This window comes from Prionailurus bengalensis, chromosome D1, assembly GCF_016509475.1.
Source record: "Prionailurus bengalensis isolate Pbe53 chromosome D1, Fcat_Pben_1.1_paternal_pri, whole genome shotgun sequence".
NCBI lineage: Eukaryota > Metazoa > Chordata > Mammalia > Carnivora > Felidae > Prionailurus > Prionailurus bengalensis.
Window position 1 is genome coordinate 88,317,537 of NC_057346.1, and position 21,502 is coordinate 88,339,038.

The window sequence follows — 21,502 nt, forward strand, 5'->3', positions numbered from 1 at the left end:
TTAATTAAATCAGAGGTGCATACTTTAATCTCTAGGGTAATTGCTAAAAAAGTTATGCAAGAAAAGGAGATACAGAATAAAACATAATTAAGAAGAATAGAAAAAAAGGAACATCTGTTCAGGAGCACAAATAAAAAACAATTAGGAACATGGCATATATTTAAATCCAAATACAGTAATAATTACATTAAATATAAATAAACTAAATAATGTAATAAATAAAAGAGTGACAGAAACAAAACAAAACACAATCATATACAAGAGAAACATCTTAGAGATGTAGATACAGAAAAGAAAGTTAAAATAGCTCTACCAAAATCACACAAAATAGACTTTCAGGTACACAGCGTTATCAGAAGTAACAGAAGGCTTTTTGTAATGGCAAAAAGGTTAAATTGACTACACAAGTATTATAATGCTAATTTTGTGTAACTAATAACACAGCTTCAAAATGTATTTTTTAAAATAACAGAACTAAAATTGAAAAAAGATATATCCACAACCACAGTTATTAGTTTTCTATTGCTGTGCTATTAGCAGCTGAACCGCATTCATTTACTATCCCACAATTTCTGTAGGTAAGAAGTCTGGGCATGACTGAATTGGATCCTCTGCACAGGTCCCACGGGCTGAAATCACTGTGTCAACTCCGGCTGCTATGCATCTTAGGTTACGCATCTTATGCTTGAAGTCCCCTTCCAACTTCACTGGTTATGGTCAGAATTCATTTCCTTGCAGTTGCAGGACTGTGGCCCTCAGCTCCCAGAAGCCACCTGCCATTCCCTATCACATGGCCCTCATCACAACATGCTGGTTTACTTATTCAAAGCCAATACGAAATACCCATGCTTCAAATCTCTCTGCCTTCTGGAAGGGCCCGGTTCCTTTTAAGGGCTCACCTGATTAGGTAAGGCCTGCTCAGGATAATTTTAATTTTGATTAACAATTAACTCAAATTCGACTAATTTGGGACCTTAATTAAATCTGCAAAGCCCATTCACCTTTGTCACATATTACCTAAAAACAGGACTGAAATCAATTATCTCCAGCACCACTCACACTCAAAGGGAGGCTATTACCATACCAGGCATGTACAGCAGGGGTGAATCTTTGGAGCTCTCTCAGAATTCTGCCTACCACACTGAGAAATTTTAACATACCCCTCTCAGTAACTAATAGAACAAGTAGACAAAAAGAAAAAAGAAAATAAAATCAGTAAGAGTGCAAAAGATTTAAACAAAATTAACAATTTTTGCCTAATTATATATACAGTACTGAATCCAACAATCGCAAAATATGCATTCTTTTCAAGAGTCCATGGAACATTTAACAAGACAGAGTATATGCTGGACCAGAGAAAAAAGCACGACAAATTTCAAATGACTGAAATCAGAGTATATTCTCTGATCCAGTGGAATTAAAATATAAATTATATTAAGAAGATTACTTTTAAAAAAAAACTCAAATATTTGGAAATCAAGCAATACGTTTCTATCTAATCTGTGGCTCAAAGAAGAAATCAAAAGAAATCAGAAAATATTTTGAATCTCACGTAAATTAAAATACAACATATTAAAACTTATGAGATGAAGCTAAAGCCATGCTTAAAGGGAAATCTGTAGCAAATGCATCTGAAGAAAACAAGAAAGCCTAAAAATTTATGATCTAATCACCTCAGGTAAAGGAAAAAGCCACAGTAAACTCAGAAAGAAATCAGAGAAATTAATGAAATAATAGAAAATGAATATAGAGAGGATTGACAAAGGCTAAAGTCAGTTCTTCGAAAAAACTATTAAGGTTAACTCTGATCAAGAATAACAGAAAAAGCACAAATAATATCAGAAACGGAAAGGTGAAATCACTACAGATACAACAGCAAGCATCATACAGGTAAAAGGATATTATAAAAAACTTTACAGCAGTAAATTAGAACATGTAAATGAAGTGGACAATTTCCTAGAAATATACTCAAAACTGACATAAGAATAAGTAGAAAATCTGAATAGTACTCTAATAAAGAAATTGCATCTGTAACTTAAAACCTTCCCACAGTGAAAACTCCAGGACTGAGTGGCTTCGCTGGTGCATTCCACTAACAATTTAAGCAAGACAGACTACCAAGCTTATATAAACTTTTCCAGAGAACAGAAAAAGAAGCAACACTTTCCAACTTGGCTGGCCTTTTATAAGGCCAGCATCATCTTGATACCAAAACCTGACAAGAACATTGCAAGAAGGAAAAATTACAGGCCAAAGTCTCTCATGAACATGGATGTAAAAACCCCAATCAAATACTAGCAAATCAAATCCAACATATGAAAAGGATATTACAGCCAAAGTATGTTTATTCCAGAAATACAAAGTTGGTTTAATATCCAGAAAATCAATGAATGCAATTCAGCATATTAACAGAATGAAGTAGGAAAATCATGTGATAATCAGAAGGCTGGAAAGTCATTTGACAAAAACTCAAGTATCCACACAAAGACAGGGGGGCCTGGGTTGGTTAAGCGGCTGCCTTTGGCTCAGGTCATGATCTCACAGTTCGTGGGTTCAAGCCCCACATGGGGCTCTGTGCTGAGAGCTCAGAGCCTGGAACCAGCTTGGTATTCTGTGTGTGTCTCTCTCTCTGCCTCTCCCCCGCTCATCCTCTGTCTGTCTGTCTGTCTGTCCTCTCTCTCAAAAATGAATAAACATTAAAAAAAATTTTTAAGCAGGAAGACAAAAATAGGGGCGCCTAGGTGGCTCATTTGGTTAAGCATCTGACCCTTCATTTTGGTTCAAGTCATGATCTCAAGATTTGTGAGTTCAAGCCCCACGTCAGGATCTACACTGACAGTGTGGAGTCTGCTTGGGATTCTCTGTCTCCCTCTCTCTTTCTCTCAAAAATAAATAAACATTTAAAAAATATTTTTTAAATGTTTATTTATTTTTGAGAGGGAGAGAGACAGAGTGAGAGTGGGGGAGGGACAGAGAGAGAGGGAGACACAGAATCCCAAGAAGGCTCCAGGCTCTGAGCTGTCAGCACAGAGCCCATTGTGGGGCTTGAACTCACAAACCGTGAGATCATGACCTGAGCTGAAGTCAGACACTTAACCAACTGAGCCACCCAGGCACCCCTCAAAAACAAATAAACTTTAAAATAAAAAATAAAACACAAAGACAAAAGTAAAAAAAAAAAAATCTCTCCACAAACTAGGATCAGAAGAGACTTTCTTCAATGTGATAAAGAATAGCTACAAAAAACCTACAGCAAACATCATCTTTAAAGGAGAAATGTTGAAAGCTTTCCCTCTTTGATCAGAAAGATAAGGATGCTCACTCTCAGCATTTCTATTCAACATCACACCGAAGGCCTTAGCCAGTGCAGTAAAACAGGAAAAAGAAATGAATGACGTGAAGACTGGAAAGCTAGAAGTAAAAGTGTCATTATTCAATATCCTTAGGGAAATGTAAATTAAAATCACCACTACATACCCACTAGAAAGGCAAAAAAAAAAAAAAAAAGAATGACAATGTTAAAGTGCTGGTAGGACTGTAAAGTTTTAGAACCACTTTGGAAAATTAATAGTATCTTCTGAAGTTTAACATAAGCATACTCCACAAGCCAGGAAACCCAATCCTCGATATTTACTTGATAGGAATATGCTCATATGTACACCAAAAATTATCTGTAACATTATTTATAATAGCCCCAAACTAGAAATAACCCAATATCCATCGACAGTAGAATGAATCTATAAATTAGAGCCTACCCATGTAATGGCAGACTATAGTGCAACAAAAATGAACAAGCTACTCTTACACACAACACAGTTGAATCTCACAGACAAAATAGAAACAATTCACATAAAATATAGACTTAATCATGCAATTTATATAAAGTTCAAAAAGAGAAAACTATGCAGTGGCACTAGCAATCAGGATAGCAATGACCTCTGAGAAAGATGGGGTGGGGGCGGGGCTCTAGGTACAGAAAATCATTCTACTTCTTGACCTGGAGGGTGTTACAATGGTCATGTTTATGTTGTGATAATTTATCAAGTTGTACACTTATGATCCACATGCATTTCTGTATGTTAGTAAACATTACCAGTGATGGTGTGTGGATGATAATCTTTCTAAACACCTATTACCCCAATCTAATCATAAGTAATTCTTCAGACAAAGCTGTTTTGAGAAACATTCTACAAAATACCTGACCAATACTCCTTCAGACTATCAAGATCATGAAAGACAAGGAAAGACAGAGAAATTGCCACAGACCAGAAGACAGTAAGGAGACATGACAATTAGAGGCAATGTGGTATTCTGGATTGAATTCCAGAATCAAATTCCATATTAATGGAAACTGTGGTGAAATCCGAATGAAACCTGGAATTTAGTTAATAGTTACATACCAATGAAGACTTTAGTTTTGACAAATGTCCCGTAGGGAGATACACTAGGGGAAACTGAAACTGGGTGAAGTGTGTACAAGAACTCTCTGTACTAGCTTTGCAACTTACTGCAATCTACAATTATTCCAAAATAAAAAGTTTATTAAAAAAAAAAAAGTTTAGTACAGAAGAAAACATGAATAGTTGCCTGAACCAGAAATTGAGAGGAAGGAAACTAATATTGGTATAGTTAGTGCTACATGTTGGCATTTAACATATAACCTTAAGAAAATAAGAGTTTCTTGAAGAAGAGATAGCTGGACGGAAAAAAGTAAAACAATGACAACAAGAGAGAAATATAAGGAAATACATGTTTACAATATAGTAAAATCAAAGTTGAGAGAGACATCTTCCTATAGTAGAATTTGGGCCACAACCAGACCAGGTTCAAATCTCAGCTCTACCACCCATGAGCTGTGTGATCTCTGGCAAGTAATTTCACCTCTTTAATCCATTTCATCTGCCAAATGGGGAATAATACTACCTGCCTGAGAGAATTATAGTGAGGATTAAATAAGCTTCCTGTGTTTAATATAGTGCTTTCCTGGCACTCAGTAAATGTTCATGTACTTCCGTTGCTCCTTAGACTACTTGTGTGAAAAAGCAGGGAAAAGGTTACCGGGAGCCAAGAAACCTCCACTGAAATTCTACCTCTGTCACTTACTAGTTATGGGACCTTGTGTAAATCACCTAAACTCTCTGAGCCTGTCCCTGCACCTGTAAAACAAGGGAACTGGTATAAATCGGGGACTGACAAATTACAACCTGCAGCCCAAATCCCAGCCTGCAGCCTGTTTCTGTAAATGAAGTTTTCTTGGAACACTGCCTCGCCCCTTTGTCTATGTATTATCTATGGCTGCTTCCCCACAATAACAGTAGAGTTGAATAGTTGTGACAGAGACCATCTATCTCTCAAAGACTAAAATATTTACTACCCGGTCATTTAAAGAAAAAGTTTGCCAACCTCTGGTCTAAATGGTCTCAAAGGCCCCTTTCAAATCTGAAGTTCTAAGCCCACATGTAAGGTAAATATGGAATCTGAAGACACATGTTATATACCATTAGATAGATTGGTACAAGATACATTAATATACCATCATTTCAAGGTACTCTGTAAAACTTTCCCCAAGCCCGATGCCTATTTGCTTTCCAAGTTTCCTTTCTATCTGCCATCTCCATAACCTTGAGATTGAGTCAGGGACTGTCGCCGCTGAGGTGAGTAGCTGGTTCCTGATTCAGTCCTACAACTCATAGGCCTGGCACCCCTAGAGTCCCCAGCATTCCAGATATCAAACAGCTTTTACCCCATTCCTCAGGGCAAAACCCCCAGACAACTGGCACCTGGGAGTGAAACAGGGGCCATCAAGGAAGTCTCTGACAACCTCACCTCTAACCATTAGGTACAGAACAGTGAGCAGCGAACCTGGGAATGCCAAATGGGAGTCCTCCCAACCCCCCAAAAAAAGGAAGAAAAAAAGAAGAAAAACAAAAAAAGAAGCTGCTCTATATCTTTAGTTTCTTCATTTCTTGGTAGCTCTGTGACTAAAAGGAGAACCATGCTTATATTCTCATGTTCTGAACATGCTAGTATTGGACTTGCTCTCTAAGAGTCCTAAGACACTCTGGACAAAATAGGATAGGTCCTCTCTCCCATCAGTTATTGAGACCATAGCTCTGGGGTCAGCTCTATATATTCAAATCCTGGCTCTGCGGCCTTTTGTTTTGTGACAGCAAACAACTTACTTGGCTTTTTATATCTTAGGTAGTTCACCTATATAATAATTATCTATCTCATAAGATTTGGGTACATTAAATGGAATAATATAAAACAATTAGCTTAGTGCCTTGATTTGTGTTTAATACAAAATAATAGCTATTACAAACCCTTACCTATTTTACTTATATTCTGAAATACCTATTTTCAGAATGACCTTCCTCTTGAAATTATTTAACCCCACATACCAAGTAGATATTGGTCATATTGTTCTTTTCTTCCAAGACCAAAAAGCCACTGAAGATATTAATCAAGGATACTTTCCTTCAAAGCTCTACTCTCCCTGCCAAAGCAATCTTTCCTCTAGCTCCTAGCAACTCAGTTTGAAGTACCTGGTCATACAATCATGGTTTGTACGAAATTCATGTTTGCACGGGAAGTTACAGTGGAAATACGGAATGTAAAAGGAAGGGTGTTTCTAAAGAGACCTTAGTTCAAAAGGAATACATGTGAGAAGAACTGATTCCAATTACAGCTCAGCTCAGCTCAGCAAAGCCAAAACATGTTTTATATTCCTTTCAGTGGAGAAATCTGAAAAAACTTGGAGACTAAAGCAGGTAAGTAGCAATATATCTGCAACCTATTTATATACTTTCCTGGGCATAAATTAGCAAATCAAATGAATGGGAAAGAGCTTGTTAATATCTCTTCCCAGAGATGGACAATAATAGAAAGAGCACAAATTCTGGGGTCAAATAGACCTCAGTTCAAATCTTAGTTTTAACTGTTCTGTAAATGTCAAAATAGGGATGAAAGGTTTCCTTATTTTAGTAGGCTCCTCTCACACTCTTAAAGACCCAGGTCTTTAATACTTGATCTTTCTAAATCATTAGACTATCAAACAACAATTTACTTGCACTAAAAATAAGAAAGAGGGTTGATACAGCAGGCAGTTTTTCAATTAAAAAACAAATCCTTTGAAAGAAATCACAATAGTTATCCTCAAGCAATCTTCCTATTAGTGAGTTTATTATAAAATATAAGGATACAAGGAGTTCAGCTTTCCCTTCTAATAAATAATCACATGGGTCCCCAGGCACTCAAAAATGGGACAAGCAGTAAAGCAAGAGTCCTTTTAGTAATATAGGCTTCCTATTTTCTTGGCCAAATATGAATGGTGAATTACAGATAATGTTGGTGAATTACAGAGTAGCATAGATGATAAGAAAACCAAAGTTATTTAACCTATTTATACTACAGTTACTAGATGAAGAAGGGAGACCCTGCATTCCCAGTACCTTTCAGAGACAAAACCATCCGAGGACATCTGGGCTCCAAATATTTCTTGAGATCATCCCAGGCCTTTTTAATAGCAGCATAATGGTCAATGTATCTTCCTACATCAGAGTAAGTATCTATGAAGAGAGATTTCCAACACTGATTCTTCTGTGTTTTCTCTTCCCTAAACAGATTTTAAAAAATGAGATTAAAAATCTTTTGAAATGAAATTAAACACTTACCAACATACTTTATTGGGAATTTGTGCTTACCTCTCCCTTCCTTTTCATTTATTTTAGCTACAAATGAAGACTAGATAGCAAAAGTGATACATACATCAAAAAATTCTACAGGAGTTATTGCTGGCAGGGTGGGATTATGAGTCACTTATTGTCTTATTTCTACTTATTCTTTCCCCTAAATTTTCCCCTATGTCCTTAATGAAACACAATGTGAATAGTATATAAGGTATGAATTTCAACTTACTCCTTAAAACACCACAATTATAAAGTTTTAAAGCATATTATGTAGTTGTTTTACTTTAGAAAACATTTAGAATTTAATGCCATAACGATACTAATACAATTTACCTACACTGGGTTACCCAGAAAATCATGTAGCATTCAAAGTAATCACATGATTCAATCTCTCATTTGGTACAATTCCACATACATTTATTGAGTGTCTACTCAGCCATGGAGGACATTAAAAATGAGGCTTATTTTCTGCCCTCAAATAATGTATATTCTAATCAGGGGGAAAGAATGAAGCGTAAACTTAAGAGTCAGAAGTGGCACAGGATAAGGCAGCCACAAAGGGCCTTCCGGTATCATGCTAACGAGGTTGGACCTTATCCTGTAGGGAACAGAGAGCTACTGAAGGGTTTTAACAGGGGAGCTGAAAGAGAGAATTGTGGTTGTGGTTTGGGAGGTGTGTAAACTAGAGGCACAAGAGATGAGTCAGGAGGGTTGTGAGGAGTTCTGGTAAGAGATGATGAACTGACCTAAAACGGGTAGCTAGATGAAATGAGAAAAAAGATTCAAGAAATATAGAGAGGCTAAAATCAGAAAGGGCTTGGTAATTGAATGAATGTAGAAACAGAAAGAGAGGAGATCTAGGATGATGCCTGTTTCTGGCTTGGAAGGCCCAGGTGGATGGTACCACCATGAAGATGAGGAATGCAGGAGAATCGGGTTTAGGGATGGTGAAAACAACGATTCAGGTGTTGTTTGGGGGGTGGGGGGAGACAGGGGTTGGAAGGAAAATAATGTACATACATATTATCAAAACCATACAGTACCAACGAACTTATGTAGTCTCCTCTTCTAAGTTCAACCCTTCAAAGGAAACTTTCGTTATTTCTGGAAGTTATAAGTCTAAACATTTATGCCTCTAGTCTTGATCAATCGATTTTATATCTATCTACTGATACCCCAAAGAAAAAGATCAGTTCAGACAATACTTAAAATTTCCTCTTCCCCATTCTTCCTCCTCCCAGGGTTTGATAGCCTATTATTTTTAGTTCTACTGAGTAACTTGCAGCTTTAAATAATATACTTAGACCTTTACTTCTTGCTTTGCCAACTTGCCAGGACTTGATTCCCTCAATCTAAGAAATAGATATTGACAACCCTACCTTTTCTTTTGTCTTTCCCAACGCCACCTTCTGTCAACTACACTTTCATTCTGTCAAATTTATTAACATTTACTGAACTCAGAAAACCCTTGTGGGTCATCCAATGGATGTGATCTCCGTGGGGATGTCAGGGATGGACATTCAGGTTTGGGAGTTAGGAGCACACAGGCAGCCACTATAAACGGCAACATGCATGCAGAATTCATAGAGGGAGAAGAGCAGTGGCCCAAGGATAGAAGCTTAGAGAACACCAGCATTTACTGGGAGGCACAAGGGGAACAATCAAAGGAGATAAAGAGAGAAGGGTTAGAGAGGAGGATCCGGACAGACTAGTGTTACAGAAGCCAAGGGACGAATTTCAGAAATACATATTTCCTGAATACTCACTCAGATATCAGCCAGTATTTTTTGCAATGTCTTCTCCACAGCGGATCATGACTTGATAGCTGGCTAAGCCTTCGACTGACATAGCAACAACTGGCAGTAACCAGATTCAAGGTTAGTATGAAAGAAAATAAGAAAACAGTTTAGAAATAAAGATAAGAATACTCAGTGTTGTTTTATTTTATTCCTTTTACGTTTCTTATTTCCCACTTTCCACCCTTATAATTGCAAAACAGTATTTTCTAAAACCTGTTCAGCATGTTAGCTACTATAATTACCTTGTGAGTGGTGAAATCTTAACTATTTGAGTTCACAAATAAACCCCCCAAACCTCTACAACTATAGTTTTCATATGATAGTCTATAAAACATATAAACTTTTGGAGTTGTTAATTTCAAATCAAAGAGTTTTCATGCACTTATTATTGGGACAGTACTTCAACATACAGGAAGAAATGTTATTCAGATGTAAACAAAAAAGAAATGTTAAGATTTGCAAGACATTTGATATTAAATACATAAGCCTTTTGTCTTTTTTGTTCCAATTTTTTCTTAAAGGAAAGAAATATTGCAGCCAAAACCAATTTTAATTATAGCAACCATTGGAAAGCCCATCTCTAAAATACGTCAGAATCATTATAGTTCTGATTCAGTATCCATAGTGATCCAAGTTAGTATCAGCTGCTCAAAAACACGGAATATTAGAGATAAATAATTTTCTTATTATATAGAGACTTCTAATACAATAGTGCTCCAGTCCTATGAAGCCTACCCTACTTAATTAATTTGCAAAAAGAATGAACCTAGGATTAGGAAAATGGATTTCGGTCCTTTCAGAAGATGAATCACAGGTTGTAGAAAAGCCGATATTCAAAGATCTCAGCTGCGCAATAGGTAATCAATTAAGGGAATCTTAAATTACATGGGGCTTGTCAAAGCCATGACTGGGGCATGTGAGAAACCAACTGATGGTAAATAATATAATAGCCTTTGTTCAATTTTCAGATTTTTCACAAACATCATCCTGATCCTTTTCTTCCAAGCTCAGGAGGTGCCCAAACTAATATTTGCAAACATAGGAATCCCTCCAGTTTTGTGAATTTGGAGTTCATTCCTTCTTTTCTTGATCCTTCTCTCTCTACTGTCCCAAGAGGTAAACAACATAAAAGAATCTCTGGAATAAGCACCAAAGGTGATTTTGATGTACGTGAAGGATGAGAAATACTGTTCTAGACATTCTGACTCTGTTGGCTTGGGGTAAGATCTGTATCTCAAGCATGTGTATGTTTAAAAAGTGTCACATGTTGGGGCCCCTGGGTGGCTTAGTCCATTGAACATCAGACTCTTGATCTAGGCTCAGCTCATCATCTCACAGTACGTGAGATCAAGCCCGCATTGGAGCCTGCTTGGGATTCTCGCTCTCCCTATCTCTCTGCCCCTCCCCTGCTTGTACTCTCTCTCTCAAAATAAATAAACTTAAAAAAAAGTGTCACATATAATTCTGATACACAGTGAGGGTTAAGAATGAATAGTACACAATAAGTCATCGGGAAGAGATCCACATCGTGCAGCTAATATTACACAATGATCCCAACAGACTACCCCAATCCAACACCATCCAGTTCAGTAAATATGTATCTAAAACTTTGGAGCTCAGCAATAGGCAAGACACTTGGCAAAGTGGGGCTGTATAGTGCAGGAAAGAAGTTGTAGTACACTGGAAACTTTTTTGTAAATAAAATGTGATGTTTGTGACAGTTAACTTTATGTGTCAACTTGCCTGCACCAAGGGATAGATACCCAGATAGCTGGTTAAACATTTCTCTCTCTCTCTCTCTCTCTCTCTGTGTGTGTGTGTGTGTGTAGATGTTTCTGGAAAGGATTAGCATTTGAAATGGTGGACAATGTGGGTGGGCATCATCTAATCCATTGAGGGCCTGAATAGAACAAAAAGGTTCTTCTCTAAAGCATTTAAAATAAAATCTGATCCCCTCATCTTGGCTCACAGGGTCCTGCATGATCTCACCAGTCTCTTCTCAAGCCATTCTGCCTGTGAGTCACTCCCTAACTCCCACAACACCATTCTAGCACCTCCAACAGGCTATGTTATTGTCCAATCAGCTTCTGAACACACTGTTCCCTCTGCCAGGACTGCTCTATGCCATCCTTCATATACGACAACTCCTTGCAATGTGAACTGATCATCCCTCCTTCCCATTCCTTTACAGAGGAACTGGTTTATTTCCTTCATAGCAAACAGCATCTCTTGTAATTATGCACTTTGTTTTCCCATCTTGCCCACACAACTGTAAAACTTCGTAAGAGAGGCCTCTCTGTCTTGTTCACTGTTATATCCCCAACATTTAACTGGCTGGCACACAGCAGACACTGAAAAAGAATCTACTGAATAAATGAAGAATACTAAGATAAACAGTCTTTACCTTTTGAGAATTTTTAAAAATGTTTATTTATTTATTTTAAGGAGAGACAGAGAGAGAGAGAGAGAGAGAGAGAGAGAGAGAGAGAGAAAACATGAGGGAGGGGCAGAGAGGATCCCAAGTGGGCTTGGAGCTGTCAGCATAGAGCCTGACCCTGGGCTCAAACTCCACTGGAACTCACGGCTGTGAGATCATGACCTGCGTGGAAATCAAGAATCAGATGCTTAACTGACTGAGCTCCCCAGGCACCCCAAGACAGTCTTTACTTTTAAGAAGTGCACAAATCTAGGGGTGCCTGGGGGGCTCAGTAGGTTGAGGGTCCAACTCTTGATTTCGGCTCAGGTCATGCTCATGATCCCAGGGTTGTGGGATCGAGCCCCACGACAGGCTAGATCTATGCTGAGCATGGAGCCTGCTTGAGATTCTTTCTTTCTTCCCCTCTGGCCCTCCCCCCACTCGTTCCCTCTTTCTAAAAAAAATAAAATTTAAATTAAAAAAAAAAGCACACAATCTATCTGGTATGGCAAATAAACTCTGCAAAAGAAAGAAGAAGGTAGAGGAATCAGGAGAGAGGGTCTTAAAGAAATTCCATCTTGCCAGGTTGAGAAAAGGCAAGCAAGGCTTCCAGGCAGGGTCAAGAGCTTAAGCCACTGAACAAAAAAACAACAAGTGTGCAGTACGCTGGCAGAGGTCTGATTTGGCTAGAGTGGTCTGTGCCAAATTGATAAGGACCATAAATGCTCCCAGAAGTTTAGGTTATAGTCTGTAAATAAACAAGAAGTATCATAGGTTAAGGAGAATGACAGCCAGATCTGTCTTAGAAAAATCACTCTGGCAGCAATGTGTGTGTGTGTGTGTGTGTGTGTGTGTGTGTGTGTGTGTGTCTTAGATTTCTAAGAGGCTATATAGCAACAAAATATTGCAGATGAAAACAGTTTGCTCCTGGAACAGCCTTTTCCAAAGAAAAGACAAACGTTATTTCTCTGCTTTAAGTACCAGCCTGGGTAGAGAAAAATTTATTTTCTTGAAAAACAAAGTTACAGGCACTAATATAGATAGCAGCCAGAAACTGGAGTTATCCCTCTCTCGCCACATAGCTAGGCAAGCCAACAATTATTATTAATAAACCCAAGAATGCTGTATTTCTAAAAGAATTTCTGATAACACAGGGCGCAATAATCAAATGGTTATAATCCAGTTGGTAATACAAAACAACAAATCAAAACAAAACAAAACGAATCTTGCCTACCCATCCTTAAGAGGGCGATTTTGCCTCCTCTGCAAATATATATGGTGGCACAAGAAAGACAGAGCCATGCCACCAGCTGTCAAGGGTGTAAACAACGCCATTTCTTCCACCATCCCTGACAGTCCCGAGCGCAGAAGGAACTGGGCACTTAACCACCCTTACCAGCAACCGGTGTTTATTTTTGGAACGGATGCTGGTAATGTGGGAAACCCAAAACGTACAGGGGAGAAGACGGTCACCTGTATCGCACCACCGGAAGTCACTACCAAAACACAAGATCCAACATGCAACCGTGAGGAGGAAAGCTGGCAGCAAAACAATTATCAAGCATAGATGTCCGAAAGTGAGCCCTGCTAGATATTATGGTACCACGGAAGTCGCACCTGGGGGCGGGTCAGAGGGTCGCCTGGCTCCTTCCCTTCGGCGCCCCACCTGCCCACTACTGCGTTCCAGTCCGCAGGCCCTGGTCCAAGCAGAAAAGAGCACTTGGCCTGGACAGGGGCTTTTCCAAAGCATCCAGGGCTGGGCCAGATCGGGCCGAAACCAGCGGGACGGGCGGCGGGTACTGGGCACTGGGGTTGGCGGGGCAGCAGCGGGGAGCAATACCTCCCCGATCTTACAACTGGGCCTCGCCGAGGCCTGGGAGAGAGGACTCTCGTCGCTCCTCAGGCCTGGGCCCTGGACGGGAGGAAGATCTAAAGGCGGGGCCCTTTCCGCCCCCGTCTCGCCCAGGCCCTGGGGTGGCTCTGCAGGATCAGGGCTGCCCTGGCGTCACCTTCTGGCTGACGCGGGAGTCCAGGTCCGGTCGGCTAGCCGGGCCTCTGTCCCTCCTGCCTCACTGCCTTCCCCCGCCCCGTGACCCCACCCCTGCCATGCGCGTCGTCCCATTACTTGATTAGGTCCCGGTAGTCCAAGAAGGATAAGATGAGGAGCAGGGGATCGGTCGGCAGCGATTCTAGGGTCAGCGGTGCCGACTGGGTCTCCATCGCCGCCATCTTGCCTGGCCCGGTGCAGGCCTGGCCCCGCCCCGGCCCCGCCCAGACCCCGCCCCCCGCCGCCACCGCCCGTGCCGCTCCCCAGCCGCTGGTACAGGTTTGTTATGTAACCGCCAGGACAGCCCCGCCCACAGGGCGGATCGAAGGGGCGGCTCCCGGTAAGGCTCCACCCCCGCCCCGTGGGCCCCAGGCCAATGCAGTAGGACTCGCTGCTTCGCGGATCCCCGCTCCGCAACGGTGTGCGAGCTCTGCAGGCTGTTCTATCTATTCCCCGTGACATCTCCCGCACTCTCTCCTCCCACTCCAGTCCCTAAACTTGCCCACCCCGGACCCCTTTCAGCCTTTGTTCCCAAAGACTTTTGTCTGCCTGGCTCTCTCTAGCCCTCCCGCCCCCGTGTGTGAAATTTTACACCCGGTATCCTCGGAGACAGGCCCCAAATCTCACCCTAAGTCCTCTTCGCCCTTGACCCCCAAATCCTTCGCTCCTCTTAGTCTTCCAACCTAGAAACTTCGTTTTTCCGGTCAGCCTCCCTCGCCCCGCGTGTCCCTAGCAAACAACAGGGCGGCTCTGAGCCTTGTCCATTCAGTAGGCGCAGAGTTGAGAAATTAGCCAGAGGTGCCAGGCTCCTCCCGAATTGGGGAAATGATTGTTGAGGGCATTATTTTAACCACCTCCCCAAGTTAAAGGTGCACAGGTACTGGATCTAAAGGTCAGAAGCTTTCACTTAATTTGGTCGTCAAGGTTATTCAGCCTATTAGGGCAATGCAAAGTGTCTACTAAATGGATTTCCCCCCCAAGGTTTAATCTCAGCAATGTTAAGTATCCTGGGTGTGAAGGGATGAGCCAAAACCGCTAGTGGGCGTAACTGAGGCATGGCGGTTGCCCACTGTTAGCTTCGCCAAGGTGATACAAAAGTGCTGGTGGGAGAAGTGAATATACACTTACCTGAATCCTTCTTTTCCCTTGCTTTTCCAAAGGCAGTATGGTGTAAGGGACTTCGAGGAGTCCAGTGAGACCTGGGGATCACGAATCTGTCACTTACTTTACTAGAATTGAGCTGGTGGACTAGCTAACCATGCCTAAATTCTGTGAACTTCTGGACTCATCTCTAAAATCTATCCCTCCCCTAAAGTGGTTTATGGATGGAAATGAAGTTTTGTTTGTGTTAAGTGCCTGACTAGATTGTCAGTAAATGTTAATTTCCGAAGCCTATGCATGCATCCATTACTAAGTTTTCCAAACTCTTCCATATCCTGGAGAAGGTTTCCTCCTAGCTATATGGAAAAGTAGAAATAAGTCCACCATCCAACCCAAACCACTCCATTTCCTCAATTCACCACACCATTAATGTTTTATATTTATGAATTTTCTAATATTTATAACTCCTCTCCCCCATCCACAGTGTATTAATCATGTTTTTGAATTTTCTGTATGTTATGATGTTTTGATCCTAAAAATCTTGCTGTCAGAGGACAGACTGTCCTCCTAGGGCTAGCTAGTTCTTACAGGGAGCAAATAACTTGGTTGGGAGCACGCCTCTCATATGCAAGCCAACCCCTCCTTTACCTAACTCTCACACACCAAGCCAATATTTCCCCTGCCCTAAATCATCCGAGGGCCAGGTACCAGGCAACCAGAGCCCAGGCCCACCATGTATTGTTCAGACTAGCCGGTCCTAAGCTGCTTACTCTTCCCTGCCCTGCCTTTCCTGGAAACCCCAATAAAGTCCCTGGCCTAACCTTTCCCCTTGCTCCTGCTTCTGCATCCCGAGTAAACCAGATGCTTCCACTGTGGCCCTACATGATGTGGTATGCCCCCTTCTCCAGTGAAATGTAGTAAAAATCTTTCAATGGCATTGGCCTTGCCATGTTGTCACTCACCTCCATACGTTAAAATCCCACTGATACAAATGAGACCCTCACTTAGGAAGAAAACACAAAAACTAAAACAAAGGAAACTCTGCTCACCTCTCTGTACTTTCAAACTATTTATGCACATATTTAGGGCATTTCTAGAGTTGGATTCAGGCCGGCTGTTCCCTATTTGTCTCTCTTACCAGACTGTAAGCTCTCAGTCTTTTTCATCCTTGTTACTCCAGGGCCTAGCATGACATTCAACAAGTAGAAAGTTTAAATTTAGGTTGAGCAGATGAAGACAGAGCAATCATTGCTATTTGCCATGGAACCATACCTAAGTGTAGATACAGGTACATGCTTATTTTGATTTGATTCTAATTCATGCTTGTCTCTATTTCTCCCTCGGATAAGCAATTTAACTTGTTTTAAGTCCAAAAGCTGGGACGGGGAGTTTTAAGTGCAATGCATTTGCTTCTGCTACCCTATTGTATTTTCCTTTCCTTTCCTTTGGACTTGCTCCAGTTACGACCAAATGAGAAGACCAGAAGTATGATGTTACCTTACTACCATGGTCGGGATTAAGGTGAGATGAGACAGGTACTCACCTGGGAGACAAAATTTAAGGGAGTGCCAAAAAACCCCCAAAACCTCAATAATCAAAATAAGTCATATTTTAATGCAGTATTCAAAATTTTTTTTTCAACATTTATTTATTTTTGGGACAGAGAGAGACAGAGCATGAACGGGGGAGGGGCAGAGAGAGAGGGAGACACAGAATCGGAAACAGGCTCCAGGCTCTGAGCCATCAGCCCAGAGCCCGACGCGGGGCTCGAACCCACGGACCGCGAGATCGTGACCTGGCTGAAGTCAGACGCTTAACCGACTGCGCCACCCAGGCGCCCCTTAATGCAGTATTTAAAAAAAAATGAATGCAAAAATCTATAGTGAACAAAACAGCAAAATTTTAAGTAAAAACTGGATTCCCACAGTGCTGTTGGAGCGAAAGGCAAGGAAAAAATGTACAGCTAAATACATGTTTTCATGTCTTTTTTAAATGATTATTTTTCCCCCAGAAGGTCAGAAGGGGCGCTCAGGTGGAGGACCAGCTTCTCCCAGGTGGTGGGGTTCAGAACTCCTGCTATCTCCCCTAGACCCTCTATCTCAGGCTGCAGAGCTGTGCCACTGTCGCATCTTGGAGACCGCCATCAGGTTGCCGGCCCTCTTGTCCAACAGCCTATGCCTTCTGGGGAGGTGGTTGCAACCCGGGCCCCAATTTCCTCCCCGACATGGTATGAAGTCAGTAGAGGAGGTTGGGGGAGCAGTGGAGGTGCGCAAGGCCAGGAGAGCCTGTTCCTGGGCTGTGGCTTTCTGTTACCACCTCCCTCCCAAATACCTCCAATAATGGCTGGAGAAGGGGTAGGAATAGGGAGGCAGGACTTGACTATTTGGGTCCCCTGGACTAAGATTGAGGGCAAGGGCTCCAGAGCCTGTGTGCCTGGGTGGGAGAAACAGTTCTTCCAAGTCTGCTAATTGTTTTGGATGCTATTCTTTAAAGGGCACAGAAGGATTTCACTAAAATAGTATTTGCTTGCCACTAATATTCCTGTGGTAAATCACAGAAAGCACAAGGTTCTGAAAAAAGAGTTCATATGTGGAAGTTTTTAAAAAAGGTTTCTCTGCTCTCTCAGGGAGTGATGATGCTTGAGAATAAATACGCTTATGTGTTCTCTTGAGAACCCCAGTGTCACTTTGTCCTATGGTGTATGGTTTTTAGAGCACAACGCCTTACCTGGAGATAATTACGTTGTAGTATCATCAGCTTCCAGGTTCCCATCCGCTATTCTGGCAAGTCCCTCAGACGTTCATTCGTATCTTATCACGGGCCAGGGTCTGGGCTCTGGCCTGTAAGGAATTAAGATGAGCACAGTGCTGTTCCAGCTTTGATGCCAGTACTCTTCAGAAGGTGAGAGACACACCCCCTCCTGTTTGGGGGACAATCCACATAGTCCCTTATTGTCATGGTTTAGCAACTAGCTGCCTCAGCAGATGTGAGTTTGCTGAGAGGCAGGACCGCAGTCACCAGATACTGAGTTCTAGAGGCTCCTGGTAAACGGGGCCTTACCCGTACCCTGCCCCCCATATATAAAACACCATAGTTTAGGGTCTCTATTAGCTCTCTATCGAACACTTTCTGGGATGTGTCTAGTCTTCCTTTGCCCAGCCTCATGTACCTCTCAGTGGGATAATGAAAGCTGAGAGCTGAGACAGGGAGAGGGATCCTGCGCTCTCTCCTCCCTCTCTGCTTGTACCCCTCCCCCCAACATTTTGCATTTATGCTGCCTGGCATTGGGGGTGTGTGTGTCCTGGGCCCTTGAAAGACGGCTGCATGAAGGTCACACTCCACTTTGTCCCTTGCTAAGTGTTTTTGGGAATGGCCTCCTGGGGCAGAAAACATTCTCAGGTGATTCTCAGGGGGTCTTGTCAGGTAGCAGGGAAGGCCTGGGAGTGGACCCCGCCACCTCTGGGGTCAGCGCTCTTAGTTGTGGTGAGGCAGCCTGGGCATCTGGGAGTATAGGGGATGACGAGGCGGGAGGACCGGGTTGGAACTGCCAGACCCCTACTGCCCCAAACAAGTGCGTCACCCAAAAGAAAAACCTTGGGCCAAAAGACAGCTGGTGATTGGTCAAAAGGAGGCCTGCCTCTGCAGAGCCCAGAAAAATTCAGGAATATGCTTATGCTTTATGGCTGAAAGCAGGGAGAAGGATAAAATTACAGATATGTGTGGAAATGAGAGGCCGCCACTGCAGCTCGGAAAGGCAACCTGCCTGATGCGTTGATGCAAAAATCTGGAATGGATTTCTCTGCTCCTCTGGAGCGAAAACACAAACCGATGGCTAATGAGAAGTCTGGAATGGTTGTAAGAGATTTAAAGGCACAATTCCAGAAGTCATATAAATTTGTTCTGGGACTGGTCACCCTTCCTCCTCCCTTAGGTGAGACTTTAAATGTTCCTGAATTTGCTCAATAAATGTCTTTTGTTTTGTCTGGTACATGCTTCTTGTTTTCCTGCAGCCTGTGTACTTGATAGGAACCTTCTGGATGCATGGTGACTGAACCCTGCAGACTGGATACATTTAAAGTGTCCCCAATACTGGACTCTAAACTAGTGAACACTGAAGGTGGGACCAAGAATGGTTTGTAATCCCAAAGCTTGCCCAGAGTGCATCATTGAAACAATGTCTCCTATCAGGGGCGAAGAAAATGCAGTATTCTCACACAGTATGGGCCAGGGTGCCAAATAATACCATCCACCAATTTAATAGCTTGTGGGGCTGGGGAAGCCACTAGTAGCCACTAGAATTTGAGTCTTACTGTGACCTTTTGAGGCTTAACCAGGTCAGTTTATCACACTGTTGTTCCTGTAGTGCCTGACAGACATTATAAGAGAGGCTGAACCAGTATGCACTTGGTGGGCAGGCTTAGATGGGCTAGTGCTTTTTTTTATTATTATTTTATTTTTTTTAATTTTTTAAATTTTTAATTTTTTTTTGGTGGCGGGAGGATACTCCCCAGGAAGAAGGGAAAAATCAGCCTCTGACCTAAGCTCTGTTCTATGTCCCTGGAGGCTGATCTCTATGAACTTCTTCACCTGGGCTCCCTTGTCATCTGGCTTCTGGTTGGGTTCAGCCATTGGGAGGCATTGGTAGGAGACTGGGCAAGAGGGGAGAAGAGAGAAAGTAGGGCTATTTAATGTCCACCAGCTGGGGTTTTAGCAGTAGCTGTGTTTCTCTGTGAAGAACACTCCTTGTGGTGCCCTCTCTCAACTCTTCATACTGCCCAGTAACCCTGGTCCCTCCCATCGCTCTTTCAGGGTTGGAAACAGCTCTCCTCCATTTACTAATCCCTGGGCACCTCACCACCCTGTATTTATTCCTCCATCCTGCTCATATCTCCGCAAGTAATCTCATTGAGTTGTGTTCAGTTATTTCATTTTGAAAAGTCTGTTTCCTTATAGGACCCTGCCTAACGTCATTTGACTTACCCCAGCAAGAGTACTGTAATAAGCTCCCCAGGAGAACCTTATCAGTGGGCTGAACGGTGCCAGAACAATGAGATCTGCTGCTTGGGGCCGAACATGCCAATATACTGATGGCACAGCACTGCACATACTGCGTGCATTCTGTTGTGTCCCATCTTGGAGAAGCTGACCAAAGATGGATGGGCTTGGAAACTTTTGAAGGCTGTATAGATATGTTTGCTACCTTGATTGTGGGGACGGTATCACAGGAGTGTGTGTATATATCCAAACAATTCAAAACATATACATTAAATACATGCAATTTTTGTGTACCAGTTGTGCCTCAATAAAGCTGTAAAAGAGAAAAATAAGAGAAGAAATGCTTCCGCTATTCATGGGACCCCTTGGGGGCTTCCTGTGCAGCTACCAGCTACTGATGGCAATGGAGGTCCAACCTCTGGTTGGCCTATTTTGGAAATAAGGCTCTTCATACCTAGGAATTTGACTACAGCCTTTATATACAGGCATCATCATTTGAAAAGGGACCACCTTCTAAGGCAAGAAGCCTTGACAGCAATCCGGTCATACAGGAAAGCGAACCTCGTCCTGGAAATTCCTATCCCCTTCAGACCCACGGAATTACAGGTATCATCAGTGTTCAGTCTCACAGCAGATTGGAGAATTTGGAAATGAGATTTTCTTGTCAGCTAAGCCTACAAGGACTTCCTTCTGTGGCCAAGCCTGAACCTAGCCTGTTCTGGGAAAAGAGAATGTCACTGAAAGGAAGTGACTTTTCTTTTTGAATGACTGCCACCTGTCAGTCCCATCTTGCACTGAGTCCTCAACTGTCTGATAGCCCCAAGCTTCTGAAATTGAGCCAGTTAGGGACAGCCAGTACAATCAGGATACTAGCTCACAATGTAATTGTTGAGCATGTTTTCTTTTTAATAAATGTTCATTGGACAAAAGAACAAAACAAGTTGGGTGTGACCACTATAGAAACTGTTGCAATGTAAATGAAACAGATTGCAAATGTAAGGCCTTTTTCTTTCTTTCTTTCTTTCTTTCTTTCTTTCTTTCTTTCTTTTTCTTTCTTTCTTTCTCTTTCTTTCTTTCTTTCTTTCTTCCTTTAATGCAAGGACTTTTGTAAGCAAATTCTGCAAAACAAGAAAACATTAGGCAGGGCCAAATCACCAAGGAAATATAATTAAAGAAACAGGTAGGTAATTTATGTAATTATAATTTATTTCAGATAAAGAATGAATAATTTTTTAGTATAAATATGTACCAGACATGGATCAGCCTTGAGGGAATTGTGCTAAATGAACTAATCCAGACAGAGAAAAACAAGTACTGCATGGTATCACTCGCATGTGGAATCTTTAAAAAAAAAAAAAAAAAAAAAAAAAAAAAGCTGAATTCATAGAACCAGAGTAGAATAGTGGCTGCCTGGGGATGGGGGGGCGGGGGGGGGGGTGGGATGGGAAGAGCTTGG

General features: G+C 41.8%; 1 protein-coding gene across 1 annotated transcript in view; it reads right to left on the reverse strand.

The window, feature by feature from the left end:
• Positions 1-14,210, reverse strand: part of FBXO3 (F-box protein 3) — a 32,363-nt gene extending 18,153 nt beyond the window's left edge. The window contains exons 1-3 of the mRNA XM_043580910.1: positions 14,029-14,210; positions 9,455-9,544; positions 7,452-7,615 (exon numbers count right to left, since the gene is read on the reverse strand). Coding sequence (XP_043436845.1) covers positions 7,452-7,615; positions 9,455-9,544; positions 14,029-14,132 — 358 coding nt within the window. The 5' untranslated portion in view covers positions 14,133-14,210. The remainder of the gene's footprint in view (positions 1-7,451; positions 7,616-9,454; positions 9,545-14,028) is intronic.
• Positions 14,211-21,502: the final 7,292 nt, after the last annotated feature.